The sequence below is a fragment of the Erpetoichthys calabaricus genome, chromosome 9 (genome assembly GCF_900747795.2).
Source record: "Erpetoichthys calabaricus chromosome 9, fErpCal1.3, whole genome shotgun sequence".
Taxonomy (NCBI): domain Eukaryota; kingdom Metazoa; phylum Chordata; class Cladistia; order Polypteriformes; family Polypteridae; genus Erpetoichthys; species Erpetoichthys calabaricus.
In genome coordinates this window covers 79,368,329-79,388,723 of record NC_041402.2, presented here as the reverse complement: position 1 = coordinate 79,388,723, position 20,395 = coordinate 79,368,329, and the positions used below count along the sequence as shown (strand labels likewise).

Below are 20,395 nucleotides of genomic sequence, written 5' to 3'. Positions count from 1 at the left end.
GCATTCACACGTGGATTTCTTCCACAATGCAACATGTTTGCAATAGGAAAATTTAACTTGTGATGCAGGAGCAAACCAGATAAAATGTATGTAGACATGTAGCGGACATGCAAACTCTGCATAACTGGTCCAGTATTAAAACTCAAATCCCTGGAACTATGAGGCAGCAGTAACACCATTCTTTCCCACACAATTTTTAGCCTTTATAAATGATTTTATGAACTTCAAAAATGAAACTTGGGCATTTAAAAAAAAAAAAAAAAAAGTGAAAAGATGAAGTACTGTCATTGTCCAATGAGGGAATGAATGGGGACTGCAGGCTGTTACATTTTATTGACACTCTCTGTGAATGAAACATCCTGCAACTGTGACTTGTAAGTTGTCATATGGAGGTTTACTTTAGAAATTGAAATTAATGAGGCAGAAGGGATAAAGAAAAATTTGCCCATTTTATATGATGAAAGCTTTTATTTCCTATAGCGAGTGTAAGAATATTATGTTACCTTTCTATAATGACAGCCACAATATGGTGCTGTAGTACAAATGTTGGTATGTATTTTACTTTGTGCACACAGGCAGATTAAGTGATTCACTCAATCAAACTATGATTCAAAAACTGGGATGAAACCAATACTCTTATGGCATACAGTCAATATAACATGCTGTGGCAAGCAGCATGGGTACCCGGATTAATTCAATTCAGTAAATTTAGTTGAAGAAGAGTGGTGCAAATCCCATTTCATTAACATTTATGATAAGAAATGTTCAAGAACGCCCATTGTCCTCAAAACTTACTGAAAGCAAAGTCTCTGTGGTCCCAGCAGCCCAAAGTGTACTTTGTTAACTGTAATCGATCTCACTCTGTGTCAGAATGAACTGATTTACAATAAATTCACCTAAATTGAACAGAAATTTATTAGCAGCCTTGTTTCTGAGAACTTTTGTGTGATGTTAGCTTACTATTTAAAAAGATAGCTTAAAAACCTTTTACCCGAGGATTTCTCTGTTCTTTTCACTCATCCATCTATTCACTGAAACCACTGCTTTTCTTTTCAGCATTACAGGAAACTGAAGGTCATTACAGCGGCATTAGGTGAAAGGCAGAAACAAGCCTTGGACTGGCTTCCTAGCCCACAATAAAGCATATTCACACAGATCCAGTCAAGCTGAATGGTCATCATCCTTAAATGTTAATTCCTTAGTAAGTCAGAAAATGTGCTTTCATAGCTGTGGACCTGGGCCACCTCTAGCCCACTTTGTGACTGTGCAAGCTGATTTGCCCGGATGGTATCACTCTGGATAACAACTGGGATGTAATTTAAATGGCTTAGAAAGCTGTTTTGACAAAATGTGCTTCGTTATCTGAAGTTCAAAATCAGAAATTTTTAGACTAGTGGGAGAAAATTCAGAAATTTATACTCTATGTATATCTGATAAAAGGCAGATTATGATTAGTTGTGCTCTTTAAGAAGGCAGCAAACTAAGAGTATTATGCTTTAAAATGTCTATAAACCCGTGTGATTCACTAGCTCATGAGGAATCACCCTTAAATGCTTTGGTTGGGGGAATCCAATGCATTAATAACAATTATTGGCTTTTTTTTAAGTTGCCAGACACCTTAAGTGTTGTGTATTGACTAGATAGCTGTGGAGAATGTTCCTATTGATCTATGGGTGGCAGGAAGAAATGGTCTCCACTTTCAATAAAGTGCAGATTAAGTCTCACATGTGGTGTGAGGATATACTTCTCAATACCATCCCAGCCATTAAATAAGCTGTTTAAATTCAACTTAGTCCATTTGGAAAGATGCAAGGTTGACACAGTCACAGGCTGGAAACAGGACAGAAAGAACAAAACTGTTATCAAAGCTTAAACAGTAAATAATCTGAGCCCACCAAACACAACAAGATAAAGTTTTGATTGAGATTTAAAGTAAACTGTTTCAGTGAAAGTTTTGTGAGCTAAAAATATATATTATGGACTTATTAATAAGAGAGGCTGTCAGACTGGGATTCTATACTTGCTCTGACTCAGTGTATGAAGCTATGTCTGAGCTAACTGGGTTTTCTAAATTGACTAAGCCATATTTTACAAGTATGTATGTATATAGACATACTCAATTTATCAAGAAAAACACTTTTTCTTTACTCTTTCATAATACTGGTAGTTCTGTATATTCAAGTAATACACACAATCACTACGAATGGCAACATTCAAATTAAACCTCCATCCTTTATTCCCAAAACGGGACGAATACACCTGGGAACATCGGTTAGTGGTAATAGGCAAACTCAAACCCCCCCGTTTAAATTTCAATAAAACACTCCAATTGCCAACAGCTACAAATCAAAATTAAACACAACTGTTTGAAACCCAATATGAAAGAAATGATAATTAACAGTCTAATTTTAGGTGCAGCGCTGCCTGAGATGTCACTGCCATCCGTCGCTTATACAGTATATACTGTATATACATATACACATACATACATACAAGAAAACAAATGGATGTACAGTATGCCTCCTTTGGGATGGGGTTGACTATACAAAGGTGCTACAGTGGAAAGTGAAAAGTACAGCTTTCTGAAATTTCCCTGTTCAAGCAACAAGGCATTGTTTTTTTATTGTGCCTTTCATATCTACCTGTTTATCTTATGGGTGGTGCTTTTTTCTATCTATCTATCTATCTATCTATCTATCTATCTATCTATCTATCTATCTATCTATCTATCTATCTATCTATCTATCTATCTATCAATTGCTTTGCCATGACCAAGACGAAATATAAGCCCTAAATGCTTCCTAAAGCAAAGATCATTATAATCATCCATCCATCCATTTTCCAACCCGCTGAATCCGAACACAGGGTCACGGGGGTCTGCTGGAGCCAATCCCAGCCAACACAGGGCACAAGGCAGGAACCAATCCAGGGCAGGGTGCCAACCCACCGCAGGACACACACAAACACACCCACACACCAAGCACACACTAGGGCCAATTTAGAATCGCCAATCCACCTAACCTGCATGTCTTTGGACTGTGGGAGGAAACCGGAGCGCCCGGAAGAAACCCACGCAGACACGAGGAGAACATGCAAACTCCACGCAGGGAGGACCCGGGAAGCGAACCCAGGTCCCCAGATCTCCCAACTGCAAGGCAGCAGCACTACCCACTGCGCCACCGTGCCGCCCTCATTATAATCATTTATGAGGTAAAATGCTTTAGTAAATTTTCAAACAGCCTGTCATTGTCATAAATCATATATCTCAGGCAAAGCATTTGGCATTAAAACACAAAATCAAGGACCAGCAGGATGAAGTAAACTTTGTCCACAATGTTGTTATTTTAATAGTTTGTTCCCACCCAACATTGCATCATCATAAAACACCCTTAAAGAGTTGGCTTTAAACTAACAGACTGTAGGTTCAAATCCAGTGTCAGCCTCAAACATTAACCACCCTGTTCTTCAGGTACTCAATGAGGTTTATGTAAAGGAACTTGGAAAGAGTTCACCATGAAAGACAAAAAAATATTAATAGCATGTGGAGGTTTTTTGTTTAATAAAAAAGAATAAATAAAAAGAAAACACAATAATTTAATATAAAACAAATAAGGACATGTCACAGTTGAAGAAAGGAACAGAGCTTTCATTTTCACTAATGCATCTAGGACAGGTATTGGCAGCCATTTAACATGTTAATATTTATTTTTTTGTTGATTGGACTGTCATATCTCATAATTTTTTTCAGTTATAAATTGTCAGGTTTGTGTGTTTATGGAGGTTAACAAAGTACAGAATGCTACTATTTATTTTAAATAAAACATGTATTTGGTACTTATCTCTAAATAGTAATGAGATTCTCAAATTTGCCAGTTCAGGGTTGTGGGGCATTGAAGCTTAACCCAGCAGCAAGAGGTGCTTGACAGGAGACAATCATGGATGAGGCACCAATCCATTGTATCACCCTCACATGTACATAAGGTTAGTTTAGACTCAACATTTAACCTGAGTTGTTAAGAATATTGCCTGGGAAGAATGTGCATATACCACACAGACAATGATTAGGCATTAGATTTGAACGTAGGACCCTAAATTTTGTGAAGTGGCAACTTTGTGCCACCCCACCTTACATATGAAGTACATACAGTAATTTTGGCTGTTCAGAGGTTGCATGATTGCCACATCCTTGCATGAGTTTCCTTACAGAGTCCAAAAATGTATGTAGTACCACAAATAAAGCTGGTATAGGTGAGTTTGGATATGTTCATATAATGTATACTGTAATAAAATCTATGGTTGGTTTCTAGGTTTGTACCCAACAAAATTCAAAAGGGAGGGGTTGGGTGCATTTCAAGGATCCTCCACAGGCTGCCAACCTCTGATCTAGAGCCTCAGAGCCAGTTCCGTTACAAATCACATTGCTTCTGAAAATTGTGCAAATCATTGATTTCAGTTCAGCATACAAAATAAAAAACAAAACAAAAAAAAACAAAACCATGAATGCAACAATTTTGATTTTGCTGTTTACAAACTTAAGAAGGTTATTTACACATTTTCACCTATAAATGACAAATCATTTTAAACCTTGTACATAAAAAAAAAAACAACTGACCAAGAACTAAGGTACACAAGAGTCGCACATTCATGTTGCAGTTATTATTGTCCAACATTTTCATACTCCCAGTACACTCAAAAATTCACAGAAGAAGAAATATTGCTCTAGTAATACATAATAATAAAGCTATCCTCAAGGCACTTGCAATCTGGAAATGCTTTTAATTTATGCAAGGCCTCATTTGGGTATTGGATCAGCAGAAAAATCAGGCTTACATTCCGTATTAAGAAGAATATAAACAATAAAAAAAAAAGAAAAAACTTCCATTTGTACTGTTAGAATATTTCAACTGCTAGATTGTCTTGTGACAAACAACAAGGCAAGCAACATAAATGTTAGACAGACTGTAGAGGTGGTGGGTACAAAGTGCATGTTGTTCTTCATTACCTGAAACAAATGGGTATACCTACTAAAACATTTATAGGATAAACAGCCAGATAATTTTGTTAATTTTTGTTAATTTAATGTGCTAATATACAGAAAAACTGATAAAGAAAAGTAGATCCAAAATACAATATAAAACAATCAGTACAGAAACAAATCACTTAAAATTAAATAATCAACAATTACTCTATTTAAAAAAAATACAAACTTTCTGTCTGATTGTACTGTACATTTTTCAAGTATTAACAAAAAATTGTAATTACATAAAATATCATATTTACAAATATATAAAAAGTACTTAGAGATATCAAATAGTGCTTTTTAAGTAGACAAATGCAGTCCACCTTTCTTCATGTGAACACTTGGTTACAGAGTTTTCATTTTCACATTTTCAAAATGTTGGATTGTATATTTGTTGCTGCCTCTTTAAATAAAATTTTGAATTGAATTATAGTTTTGTATAATCAACCAGAAAAGGAAAAAAATACTGGTATTGCAAATCAACATTGAAGTGTTAAATGAGAAACATAACTAAAAATGAAAAGTCAGTAATAACAATACTGTAATGACTTGCAATGGAGCGCATTTTTGTGTTATGCACTAATATCTGATTTAATAGATTAAGAAAAAATTACTAGCCAGCACAGCTAATCTACTAGCTGCTGTACAGTTTTTGAACTTCCTTAAATAGAAAATTCACTTTTACTTAAAATATCTTGAAAACTGATAAAATACAGTATATATAATTCTAAAATATAAAAAGAACTGTAGGGTGCACAATGCAGCACAGACTGTAAAAGGTGACATAACAAAATACAATGAAAAAAATACGCAATTTTTGTCCAAATGGTTAAAGAGTGCAGGATTCACCTCTATGCCGTTCCATTGCTCAGCTATTTGCACTTGGTGCTTTCAGGTTCACAAATGAAGGCCATGATCATTGCCCTGTTAAAAACCTGCATTTCTCTGCTTCCAGCGGAAGTCACATACTCAACAGAAGGTGAGGCCAAAATGTCAATATTTTTGAACAGGCTGCAGTCTGTTAAAAAGCAGACCTTTTTAAATGTTTTATTTATTTGCTTTTTAGCTCAAGTCATATACTGTATGCACAAGCAAGCTGGTAGAAGGTAGGCAATTCTACAATGTTAAGCTTCTGTATAACATATGCTCCTTTTTTGTAAACAGATTGAGCTTCTGGCTTTTAAAGAGTTTATCTTTCTTATTGATTTTTCTAAGTTTAGTTTACTGGAAACACTATGACATTAATGGCTGTTAAGCGTTGGTCTAATATGTCATAGTATGAGCCTACTCCCACTAAAGTTTCAAATACTAGCTGTAACAGGCAACAGAGCTGCCAATAGCCAGACATTGATGTTAACTGGAATTTTGTAAATGATTCCCTTTTATTTTTATATAATTAGGAGTGCTCTGGGCTGTACTTTCCATACTTTAAAATTTATGAATGAAAAAAAGGGCTGGGAAACATTCATTTTAACCTGGTGATTTATCATAACTGATGAAACTGATAATTTATCATTAACTATAGTATAGCATAGGCCCTGATGTGACTAAAACACAGACCCAGGTTAAACAAACAGAGGACAATAGTATTTTTTTTTTTTTTTTTTTCTTCAAAGAACATCGCTTTAAGTGTTTTGAAGTCTGTCTTATACATTTTCTGGGAGACAGAAAACATTTTATTCATAACTAAATCACAGAGACCTCCTAAACATGCTGCTAATACCCTTAATCACATTAGGATATCTGGCATCTAATGAAATGACTAGCAAATTTATAAATTTGGTAAGGTGGAATTGATATAAAACTTTGTGCCATGATGCACATACTGTAGGTTACTGAATGGTCTGAGGTAAAGTACTGTAGCTCCAAGTCTTTCAGGAAGAAAGAAACCATAGGCAAGTTAAATAGAAAGATTTCTCTGGCTGGGCAATATTCCGAATCCATTGGCTGAAATAGAAGAGTTGGCTGCTTCGTGGTAGCTTACCTTCCTTGTGCTGTACAGAATTCATAAGTTTAGAATACAGCGACAAGATGTTTGGAGTCCATTCCTTGTGTTTCCTACCAGAGGATTTAATTACACCTTACAGTCATATGCTTTTGCCTACAATATCTCTGTCTTTGAGATAGAAGTACCTTCTGCTGGTTATAAGAAAAGCTGAAGTGTGAAAAAATAAATTAGTGAGCCTTCTGTGAGGTGGAGTTATTCCATACATATTATATATCAAAATCATAAAAGTTAATGTGTATGAGGTAAAACAAAAATGTACAGTCTTTATAGACAAGTATCCTCCAACTTTATGTAACAAACTCATAGAAAGGGGCTGCGCTCAGTGAAGTCATTCACAAAGAATCTGTCTGATTCTGCAAGGGGTCTAGTCTTACTGGGCACATGTAGTGGGTTTGATGGATATCACAACAGCTGAACATATCCAAACTGCATCAATGGCACATCCAAGGATCCGGAGATAGTAAATGCCTGTGGCTCGCTGTTGTTAATGACATTGTATTGAATCTTTTAGTTGTAGTTCAGACTGGCAGCGAGAGACCTTCTGGTCTTTAAGTTTCCACCGCTGGCCATTGCTAGGCTTGTAGAACACCTGATTAAAAAAAAAAAAAAGTATATATATATATATAATTGTTATATATACAACACTCTGCCACAACATTAAAACCATTTACAAGTGAAGTGAATAACAGATCATCTCATTACAATAGCTTGTTAAAGTGTGGGATATACAGTATTTGGCAGCAAGTAAAAAATCAGTTCTTGATCGTGATGTGTTGGAAGCAGTGATTAATACCTACTGAAGGACAACCGCTGAACCAGCAACAGGGTCATGGGCACCCAAGCCTTCTTGATGCACGTGGGGAACAAAGGCTAGTCCATCTGGTCCGATCCCACAGAAGAGCTACTTGTAGCACAATTGCTGAAAAACGTAGTGCTGGCCATGAGAGAAAGGTATAACTGCAGACCAGGCATAGTGCCCATGCTGACCCCTGTCTACTACTGACAGCACCTACAATGGCCATGTAAGCATCAGAGCTATCAGAAGTTTTTTTTTGTTTCTTAACATAACATACACAATTAATTGTAAAATATTAGACAGTCTTTAAAGTTTGTTCTTCAATATCCTGAATTTCATTTCCATTTTTGACCATTTTTTCACAATGGGGAAATTAAGTATTAAATGCGTCAACATTTTTTCATAAATTATGTGTAATAAAGTGGAATGACACAGGGAAAAAGTATTGAACACATGAAGAAAGGGTTTAGTCCTAAGTGATGGACTACGTATAAAAAGGTTTCTCATTACCAAGGTGTCACACAAGAAGCATCTCATGATGGGTAAAAGCAAAGAGCTCTCTCAAGACCTTCACAACCTTATTGTTGAAAAACATACTGATGGCATTGGTTACAGGCGTATTTCTAAACTTCTGAATGTTCCATTGTGTGTGTGTATATGTATATATATATATATATATATATATATATATATATATATATATATATATATATATATATATATATCTATATACATATATATATAAAATCCCTTTGTGTGTCCAGGTGTCCGTGTGTGGGTGTCTTCTGGTGAAGCGCGCATGCGCGGGGCACGGTGCGATGCGCGATATTACTGTCAGAGAAAGTTAGAGGCGTTTTAAGGAAATACAAACCAGTATTACTGCGAGAGGAAATTAAAGGTACACAATACAGTGACGCATATTACAGCCACATATAAGCCAGTATTACTGTCAGAGGAGATTAAAGGGATATTACCGACGCGCACGCCTGTATTACCGCCAGAGAAAATTAAAGGTATATTACGGACGTACAAGCCAGCGGACGTACAAGACGGTATCCTTCAATAAGGGCGCGCACAAAAAGGCGAGCCTCAAAAGGGCGACCTCAGTTGGGCGCAGCGAATAAAGGCGTGCGTAAATAAAGATCTGCACCTTTGTTGCTCTTCACATATTCCAGAGCCATCCATCCATTCATTCTCTTCCGCCTATCCGAGGTCGGGTCGCGGGGGCAGCAGCTTGAGCAGAGATACCCAGACTTCCCTCTCCCCGGCCACTTCTTCTAGCTCTTCCGGGAGAATCCCGAGGCGTTCCCAGGCCAGCCAGCAGACATAGTCCCTCCAGCGTGTCCTGGCATTTGAACTAAATTATCTACGAACGCCTTTATTCGCCGCGCTCAATTGAAGTCTTCCTTTTGAAGCTCGCCTTTTTGTGCACGCTCTTATTGAATAGACCGTACAAGACAGTATTACTGTCACAGAAAATTAAGGACACACAATACACGGCGGCAGCCCACGAAGAACGGTCAGCTCAGCAAGTAAACATCAACAAAAGAAAGGCTGAAAGAAAGAAAAATACGAGCAACAAAAAGAATGAGGTCAAAGTCCCTTGCCATTTAATATAAACTGTTCCTACTAATGTTTATGCACTACTGTTCTAGCGCCCATTATTGTAACGGGCTAAATGACTAGTATGTATATATATACTGATACAATAAACAATATTAAATTAAAGATTGATAATAATGCAGGTAAAAAACAGACAATAACTTTGTATAATGTTAAATGTTAACGTTTACCCCCCCAGGTGGAATTAAAGAGTCGCATAGTTTGGGGGAGGAACGATCTCCTCAATCTGTCAGTGGAGCAGGACAGTGACAGCAGTCTGTCGCTGAAGCTGCTCTTCTGTCTGGAGATGACACTGTTTAGTGGATGCAGTGGATTCTCCATAATTGATAGGAGCCTGCTGAGCGCCCGTCGCTCTGCCACAGATGTTAAACTGTCCAGCTCCATGCCAACAATAGAGCCTGCCTTCCTCACCAGTTTGTCCAGGCGTGAGGCGTCTTTCTTCTTAATGCTGCCTCCCCAGCACACCACCACGCAGAAGAGGGCGCTCGCCACAACTGTCTGATAGAACATCTGCAGCATCTCACTGCAGATGTTGAAGGACGCCAGCCTTCTAAGAAAGTATAGTTGGCTCTGTCCTTTCTTGCACAGAGCATCAGTATTGGCAGTCCAGTCTAATTTATCATCCAGCTGCACTCCCATATTTATAGGTCTGCACCATCTGCACACAGTCACCTTTGATGATCACGGGTTCCATGAGGGGTCTGGGCCTCCTAAAATCCACCACCAACTCCTTGGTTTTGCTGGTGTTCAGTTGTAGGTGGTTTGAGTCGCACCATTTAACAAAGTCATTGATTAGGTCCCTATACTCCTCCTCCAGCCCACTCCTGATGCAGCCCACGATAGCAGTGTCATCAGCGAACTTTTGCACGTGGCAGGACTCCGAGTTGTATTGGAAGTCCAATGTATATAGGCTGAACAGGACCGGAGAAAGTACAGTTCCCTGTGGCGCTCCTGTGTTGCTGACCACAATGTCAGACGTGCAGTTCCCAAGACGCACATACTGAGGTCTGTCTTTAAGATAGTCCACGATCCATGCCAGCAGGTATGAATCAACTCCCATCTCTGTCAGCTTGTCCCTAAGGAGCAGAGGTTGGATTGTGTTGAAGGTGCTAGAGAAGTCTAGAAACATAATTCTTACAGCACCACTGCCTCTGTCTAAGTGGGAGAGGGATCGGTGTAGCATATAGATGATGGCATCCTCCGCTCCCACCTTCTCCTGATATGCAAACTGCAGAGGGTCAAGGGTGGGTTGAACCTGTGGCCTAAGGTGGTGAAGCAGCAGCCTCTCCATGGTTTTCATCACATGTGATGTCAGAGCAACAGGCCGGAAGTCATTCAGCTCACTAGGACGTGATACCTTTGGGACTGGGGTGGTGCAAGATGTTTTCCAAAGCCTTGGAACTCTCCCCTGTTCCAGGCTCAGGTTGAAGATGCGCTGTAGAGGACCCCCCAGCTCTGATGCACAGACCTTCAGCAGTCGTGGCGATACTCCATCTGGACCCGCTGCTTTGCTGTCACGAAGTCTCCTCAGCTCTCTGCTCACCTGCACTGTTGTAATTATGGGTGGGGATGTCTCTCCTATGCTGGTATCAGCAGAAGGATGTGTGGAGGGTGCAGTACTCCGAGGTGAGAGTGAGAGTGGGTTAGGGTGGTCAAACCTGTTTAAGAAGTTGTTCATTTCGTTTGCTCTCTTCACGTCTCTCTCGATGGTGGCACCCCGCTTCGAGCTGCAGCCAGTGATGATCTTCATCCCATCCCACACTTCCTTCATGTTGTTATTCTGCAACTTCTGCTCCAGCTTTCTCCTGTACTGCTCCTTCGCCACCCTGAGCTGGACTCGGAGTTCCTTTTGCATGCGCTTGAGCTCATGCTGATCACTGCTTTTAAAAGCCCTGTTCTTCTGGTTCAAAAGGCCCTTGATGTCACTTGTAATCCATGGCTTATTGTTAGCATAGCAGCGTGCAGTTCTTACTAGAACTACAATGTCCATACAGAAGTTGATGTAGTCAGTAGTGCAGTCAACAACCTCCTCAATGTTCTCACTATGTGATCCCTGCAGTCTGTAGTTCCAAAGCATTCTCTAAGAGCCTGCTCTGCCTCAGGGGACCACTTCCTGAATGAGCGTGTGGTTGTAGGTAGGACCTTCACTCTTGGTTTGTAGTGAGGCTGAAGCAGAACCAGGTTATGATCTGCTTTCCCAAACGCAGGCAGAGGGGTGGCGCTGTATGTGTCTTTAACGTTTGCATACAGTAAGTCAATAGTCTTATTTCCCCGGGTGTTACAGTCCACATACTGGTTGTTTGGTCAGAGACATTCATACCAGTGGCCTGCTGGAGGTCATTTTGTAGGGCTCTGGCAGTGCTTATCTTGTTCCTCATTGCCCATGGGTGGGGTTCGATTTGTTTCAAACCAGTTTTGTAAACTTTACTTGTATTTATGGAATGTTTTTTGATTTTAATAAAATAAAAAAAAACTGATTAACAACCCCCCCTGCTACTTAACTGACCACATAAATATCTCAGAAGTTTCACTGACTTGATGCTATACTCTGATTAAAAAGTTGTCCTTTAATTTTTTTGAGCACTATATACAGTATATATATATATATATATATATATATATATATATATATATATATATATATGTGTGTGTGTATATATGTGTATATATGTGAAGAAAGTGGCAGTGAATTGGTGGAAGCACTGCATTCATTTAGCTAAAGCCAAACTTTTTTTTGCAGATTTTCAGAATTGTAAAAATGCAGTAATATGTCTTTATATCCTTGCCTCATCATATCTAATTCATTCTTTCATTTTCTCATTCAACGTACTGTACCACTAATGCCTCAGTACATCTTTGAGATTTCAAAACACTGTTTAAAGTAATAATTAAATAGAATGTACACAACACTGTTATCATTCAGTAAATGGACACAGGACTTTTGCACACTTATCACCATCCTCACTTTTCACCTGGGATGAAGCTTCACTGTGTGAGTACTGTTGATCCTTTAGATGGCTGGGTTTTCATGTTATATGTAGTAGCACAAGTAGTAGTTGTTATAGTATTGTTTCATTTACAGAGTACTGTAAACTACTTACTTTCACGTCCAGCCAACATGTGACATGTTGCCACTCACAGTTGTCATTATGTATAATCTCAGTAAATGGGTCGGTCACCCTGGAAAGTACCCCAATCTTCTGTGACAGACTGGATTTCCAAGTTTAAAGTCTGTACTTGCACTTATGGTCATGTAGTATCTTGTTTCTTTTATTTACCAAGAAGGTTTTCATTTTAATAGAGCTTTGTGATAGTACAGGTTTTCTTAGACGAGGCTAAGAAGAACTAATTAGGATTTCAATCCATTCCCTGGATGCTATACAATTCCTACCTTTAACTGAATTAGGCGCTTGCTTCTGCTCTAAGTTAGTAGTGTCAGAAGTTGAAAGCTGTGTGTTCCTCACAGTTATAAGAAATGTGGCAGATACTGTATGTCTGTGAATTACACAAAATGGTTGATTAGTGTTCTTGAACTTTTCTGTTGTGTATCATATACAGAATAGGCTGCTCTGCAGAAAGCTTTATTATTTGAACCAGCATCTGTCTGTAGTTGACTGTGACAGTTTAAAAGGAAATATATAAATAGCTATAGAAATAATCTGAAACTATCAATATTTGATTTTTTAAAACTGCTGGGTCATGAGGACCACTGTTTGTGTGCACATTCTCACATCTCCCAAAGGTTTCCTCTGCGGGTCCTGGTTTCTTCCCACACCTCAAAGACATGCATGTTATGTTAACTGGTAGCTCTTAGTGAGCATGGTGTATGTGTATTTTGTGATGTAACATTTCCTGCCTTCGACCTATATCTTCCAGGAGAGACCTTAATGGAAAAAAAGCATATTTAGAAAAGAATTTAAAGGTGATTTGTCCTGTAGTGTATTTATTGAGGAATATAGTCATTCATAAATCTCTAAGATAGCAACACTCAAATATGGGGACCTTTGGTTAATTCCTCCATTCCTTTCTTTTTCTGAATTCACTTGTCCCACTACAGGCTGGAACCTATAAATGCTTCCACAGGGGAAAGTCATAAGCCATCCTGTGGTGGAACATCAAGCTCTCCATCACCTAATGACAGAAGCATTATGTTAATAAATTGCTCTCTCACTGATGACATTACCTAGTTTAAGTATGAATGTCATTTATACTTTTCACATAGATGTGCAACTTTTCAACACAAATGTCTTTAAAATGATGGATTTCATTTTTAATCATAAAGTACAGCTAACAACTGAGCTCTTTTCTCGTGGATTTGGACAGAGAATGCATATTGGGGAAAAAATTCCATTTATACTTAAAAAAAGAAAAAAATTCCCCTTCTTGTTACCTAAAATGAAAAATCTGTATGTATGGCCAGAATCCAGCTGCCTTTACAATTTTTTAAAAATTTCTCCACAGTCCGCACAAAGAGCTTTCCAATGGAGCTGCTGCTATTAACTATTCAATCACATTAAAAAGGGGTGAAGACATGAAAGGCCCCGGACCAGGCACTTCTGCTACACTGCATTAAGAGCTGACTCTATTACTCTGCTGCTGTGTGAAAAATAAATAGATTGCCTCCTAGGAAGATGTCTGCAGAAGGTTTTTTTGGGTTTGTTTTTTTATATATATAATAACAGCAATCTGCTGTGAAAATCTAATCCCAAGTACCATTTACGCTGCATCTTGATAACTTCTGCTCGGAAAAGCGTACAATATGAATATTTCATTCCCTGATTCCCAAATAAACAACACAAGGCTTCTATCAATCAAGGGACCTCCAGCTGGAAGTCAACTGGAAAAAATCTGAAAAACGTCTTTTTGGTGTATCACTGGTACTCATTAGCAGACTTGGCTTTGGGTTATTATGCTTGTTTTTCTAATTGTCTCAGTGTCAGAGTAATATTGCCTCATTTGCAAAATCAGCTTTTACTTGCTAATTTGCTGATGTTCTAGCAAACACCATTTATGGTAATTTTAAACTTGTACTAATGTCTGATATGTTGTCAATTATTTTTCAAAAATACATTACTTTTGTTGAAAATACACATTTGCCTTTTTTTACACTTCAGTTACTTATTTATTAGCTTTTGCATTGCTTTTAACTAATGCTATCAAACTCACATGCAAGACTATAGGGAGAGCAGAATTCAGACAACTGAAGTGTCCTGGATTCCAGGCTTAAAAAAAGAAGTCTCTAAAGGCTTGGTAGCTGAAATCCATGGCTCTCCCCTAAAAGCCAAGTAATGACAGTTAATAAAAGCAAATGAATGATGCAGAAGCACAAGATAGCAGCAAACTCCATCAGCACATCCCTGCCAGATAAACAAGAGTGCCCCATCACTTCTTTAAATGCAATTCATTTACTTGTTTATTTATTTATTTTTAGAAGTACATTTGTGTGCACTCATTCTAGAAGCTTTTAGGATGTCCCAGCAGATAAACTGCAAATTATTTGAACACCAGTCAGTTAAACGTTGACATGGTGATTTTTTTTTTTTTGAATTACAGAAGGTAAAAAAACAGCTACTTTACTCCAGATGGGTTTGCATTGGAAATATTTGGGAGGGAAATGTTGTTTTTTGCTGTATGATGGCTACACATTACTAAATAAAGAAAAACTGGCATCAAGGTCAGCCTGCCCACTTGGCCAAAAATAAATAAATAAAAATTACAATATTTAAATAAATAAAAGCTTCAGAAATTGTGGTGTAAGAATTCTGTTACTGATACACAGTCCAACCTCAGCATCATCTAAACACTGTAACTGTTTGGTGAGATATCGCTAAGGTATTTATAGTAAATAAAATGTGAACTGATAAACATAATCTGAATATAAAGTTAACACAGTTGTGTACAAAATGACAAAAGTGTGTAACAGCCATGGTTTATTTAGCCATAATTGATTAGCACTGCTTGTGAAGTGACGACATGGCCTGCAGTCTTTTTAGAGGACATCTTGATTCTAGGGACCTGAAGCTATTAGACACTGCTGCCAAGTCACAATCTGGAGCCCAGGATGGACTAAAGTAGACATCCTTTCTAATCAGACTGACAATATTGCTCATTTGAAATCTAAACGACCTGGGTCTGAGACATGATCACAAATGGCTACCATGTAGGGCTTCAAAATAAAAAGATTAACACTTTCTGTCTACTTTCAGCTTTAGCAAACCAGATGGGTAAAAGTGTTTAATTTTTCCAAAATGCTTCAAACTCTGAAAATGAAACCTCTTTTGTTCAGTTACGATGATCGTGTGAAAGTTGATGTAATGTTGGAAGAATTGGTAGCTATGTTTGTGAAAATATGAATTGTAAAATATGCATTCGAAGTACAGTAAGTAACATGTTGCACATTTTCTAAAGGATGTGAAAAAGACTGTCGTTAAGAGAGCTGACAATGCAGAGCCACAGGAGATGCAGATTTCAGTAGTCACAACACCGAATCATCACATGTGCCTAACAACACCAGTAGGAATATGGACGAGGCTGTGCAACATCTACGTTAGGACTACACATCTAAACGAATAACTAAAGGATGTTAACATTACTATGGAAATGAAAACATGTCATGCCAGAATATAATCACAGCTTTTTAACACATAGTATATATCCATAGACCACAATATATTCTAAATATTCTATATTCTAAAGTTTGAAATACTTTTGGTCTCTGAAATTTTGGATTAGGGATACTCAACCTGGGGCGGCACGGTGGGTAGCGCTGCTGCCTCGCAGTTGGGAGATCTGGGGACCTGGGTTCGACTCCCGGGTCCTCCCTGCGTGGAGTTTGCATGTTCTCCCCGCGTCTGCGTGGGTTTCCTCCGGGTGCTCCGGTTTCCTCCCACATTCCAAAGACATGCAGGTTAGGTGGATTGGCGATTCTAAATTGGCCCTAGTGTGTGCTTGGTGTGTGGGTGTGTTTGTGTGTGTCCTGCGGTGGGTTGGCACTCTGCCCAGGATTGTTTCCTGCCTTGTGCCCTGTGTTGGCTGGGATTGGCTCCAGCAGACCCCCGTGACCCTGTGTTCGGATTCAGCGGGTTGGAAAATGGATGGATGGATGGATACTCAACCTTTATTATTAAAAAGATTAGTACTGTATATGTTAAAAATGTAACAACATTGTCAGATGCAGTTTGTTGAAAGATGTTTCATGATTGTAGACCTAACGCAATGATTACTTATACTTGATGTAAATACCACTGTATTAAGTAGAAGGTTGTTGTAAAGTACATTTAATGCTTGTATCCTGAGACGTTTTTATACATTATACACTTTTTTTACACTGTTTAATTTTTTTGTACATTTTTTTCTTGCCCATCAACCACTTGTTTTATTCTTGTTTTCTGAACCCACTTTTGTCACTTCATAGCCAGAGGGAGCAAACATATAGCAACAGCTATGGACACATTGCAGAAACCAGTTTTTCTAAATATATTTAAAGCTCTGATGTCATCAATAAACAGTTAGCTATAAAAATGAACAACTGAAAATATAAAGGACGAATGGATGGGCCACAAAAATCATTTAATGATTTGGTACCCATTGTGCTAATCACAGGATTTTTTCCTCTTTACATTTAAAGTCACAGTCTATAGTAAAGAGTGCCCCCTAGGAGCCACTGCCTTCAAGAAATATGAGTGAAAGACGCACTAAAAGCACACGTGAGAGGCAGAATACCAATATAGAAAACAATGCCCATCTGACCACCCTGACAGAAAGCGAAGAGTGGCCCATCTACAAAGCACCATCTTATATTCTACTTCTCACTTCCCATTCTCTCTGGTTTCTCTCTTTGCCTCACCTCACATTCCAACTTGAGACTCAATCAGAGGACTACTCCACTCAAAAATTATATACTTCCTTAAAATGTTACTTATATAGTTTGTAGTGATGGCCGGGAAAAAAATGTAATCTCTTGTTTTCATGCAAAATGAAGAGAAAAAAGATTGTGATATAATATAAACCAATTTTAAGAAATGTTGTACAACAAATGATATGAAAAATATCCATGGAAAAAAGCAAAAATCTCATGTTACTTCTGTTGTATAATCTGCATGTCATTTATCCAGTTGTATGCTGAAAATGTGTAAAACGCATGCTGTATTGTTAAAATATTGTTAAATATTTACTTTTGGAATAACCAGTATTGGGCATAAACAGACAGAATTGGGGACTTCATTCTCTTTCTGATATTGAACTGGTTGTTCCACTTTTCTCTTTAAAAATAATTAAAACTTTTTAAAAAAAATCATGGGATTGACTTGACCAAAGAAAGGGGGGAGAGGCAGGTCTTCAATTGAAAAACTCATTCCTATGAGGCTTTAGAGGTTTCTGTTTATGCCTGGCACTGATTATTCCAAAAGTAACTAATGTTTTAGCACATTGCTTACTGTTGTACTACTCTGGTCACTATTTTCTTCTATTATACAGAATGTTTTTCACTCTATTCTCTATGGAAAAAAAAAAAAAACATACATTTTTTTTTCTCAGCCATCGCTCATGGGGTAAGTAATATATTAAAAAAATTGCATTTTTAGGTATTAGGAGTATTCCTTTAAGCTTTAATAGGAAATGAGCTTAACACCTCACCATATTTTATCCCCATGATGCTTCTATAAAAGTCTTGGACTTTCATGCCACCATACTTTTTGATGACTTCTAGAAGGACTAGATAAATGTACCAATTGCATAAAAAAGTCAAAGTGGCATTTGCACTATTTGTGAATTTTGTGCTGTCACTGGCTCCCCTGGAAGACGTCAGCTGGATATAATGTAGTCACCCATGGCCATTATGTCTCGGATGATCTAGTCCTCCTGCACTGGTAGTCCATCATATAACCACACTGTCATGCAGAAGTGTTTTGAACTCAAGGTGTAGACAACACTCTCTGTTGGACTCCCATCCTTATCCTGTGCAAAGCTAATGCTGTTTTGTTTTTAGAGAAACAAATTACACTTCCTTTAGAGTATCTCCAAAATTTGGGAATGGAAGTTTAGAAATAAATTTATATTGAAAGCCTAAGTTCATATTAGTAAAGTTATTTCTTCCAAGTAACATTTCAAAAGGAGCAGGCATTGGTCATATCCTGCAGTTGCACTTGTGATTTAAGGGCTTAATACTACTCGGCAACAATTTGCTCCTGACTGCGCTCTTCTATAAGGACCAGAATACCAGGAAAAAAGTTGTCATGATATTTTACATAAACACATAAAAGAATTAAGTGGGGCTGGAATTTGACATGCCTGGACAGCCCCATGCGTTCAATAGCTTATTAAATAGCGACAGTGATTCACTAGACCATTTGTTTGCCTACAATGCTCTCTTGCCATAAAACTGCCTTTCAAGGGCTGAAACATTACTAAGTATAACTAAGCAGATTACAGGAGATTTCCTATTGCATGGTTCTTCTGATTTCATAGTATTAATTTATCACGCTCTTAGCTTCAGTAGTTAACTGTTCCCGTTAGTATGCACCACACATCAAGCAGATTAGACCATTGCTGTGCCCTCTTCATGCAAATTTCACTCTGGAGACACTGAATTTTATTCATTTTTACATATGTTAAAGAAGACCTAAGCATTTCATTTTTTGATGTTTTCTTAGCTTCAGGGACAATGCTTTTTGAAAATGGGGAAACTTTATGATGGGGGTAATTGAAAAGTTATTTAAAAGAGTTGCACGTGCACTAAAAAAACTTGTTTCTGCTTCACTGGTTAAAATACAGTAGCTTCTTGTATTAAGCTGAATCTGGGACAGCTGGGGTCCTTTTCTGTCTGGGACACCTCTACACTGGAAGGAGCAGGGGAGGAGATGTGGCCAGAACATTACCTTACCCGGGAGGATAGATGCCAGCCCCCCTGGGTTGCAGAAGTGCCTCGGACTCCTGCAGGGCTTCATGGGAGTTGGAGTTTGGTGCAGCCCTGTTGGGATCCATGGGTGCCGCCAGGGGGTGCTACAACTGCTGCTGAGCCCTTGAGAGCAGCTCTTCCACCACACCTATAGGTGCTGCCGGAATTACGTCATCCGACACCTGGAGCACTTCCGGGTACCTTATATAAGGGGTCAGCAGAGACCACTCAGGGAGGCAAAGTTGGGAGGAGGAGGACGAAGCTTGCCGAGGAGGAGCGGAAGACAAAGAGAGAAAAGACTGAGAGACAAAGGAGAAGAAAAGTAAATGGTGTGTTTGGGCTGTTGGGGACACTAAATAATAAATCATGTGTGCTTTTTGTATTTTTGCCTCTAGCGTCTGTCTGTGTTGGGTTAGCGCGTTATAGCGCCATCTAACAGCCACATAAGGTAAGCCATTCCAGAACATAGACACAGTCTCAGTTGTTGTGAATAACTTTAACAAATTATCTAATAATTAATACTGCTTTTCCATAGCAACAAAAACAATTAATCTGCAGTTGAACATTAATTGAGGGTTAAAGTTGTCATATTTTTCCAAAGCCATTTTCACAGTAAACAGTTTTTACTTTTACCTAAGTAATCTTAGCAAGGGGTAGAGAGTCAAGGCATGTGCCCATGACCACCAATTGTGAGATCCCCAGCTACTCAGTGACTTACCACAGGTTTGATTAAGTCTTAAGTAGCTGGCATGGTCTCCTGTGTGTACCAAAGTTGACAACCAATCATCATTTAGCTGAAAGTACAATTCAAACAATCTGTCTGCCAGAAAAGAAGGAAAATGGGTGTTTTGGACTATGTAAACAAAACGGGGGCTTATCTATCCAATTTCCAACGTCTGTTATACTATGAAGGAACAGAAAAAGGAAAAAGATGGACCGAGCTGAAGTCACCATGACTGGAAAACAATCATACAGCCCCTTTCATGTATTCACCATGTGCTCATTTAGGAAGCACTGGCATCAACAGAATTAAGTCAGCACAGCTGGAACACA

The 20,395-nt window shown here is 38.3% G+C and overlaps 1 protein-coding gene across 2 annotated transcripts in view; it reads right to left on the bottom strand.

Annotated features, from left to right (window-relative positions):
- Positions 1-3,542: 3,542 nt before the first annotated feature.
- Positions 3,543-20,395, bottom strand: part of LOC114657851 (polyamine-modulated factor 1-binding protein 1) — a 417,512-nt gene continuing 400,659 nt past the window's right edge. For both annotated transcript variants that reach the window (XM_028809793.2, XM_051932060.1), the window contains exon 43: positions 3,543-7,617. In XM_028809793.2, coding sequence (XP_028665626.1) covers positions 7,536-7,617 — 82 coding nt within the window. In that variant the 3' untranslated portion in view covers positions 3,543-7,535. The remainder of the gene's footprint in view (positions 7,618-20,395) is intronic.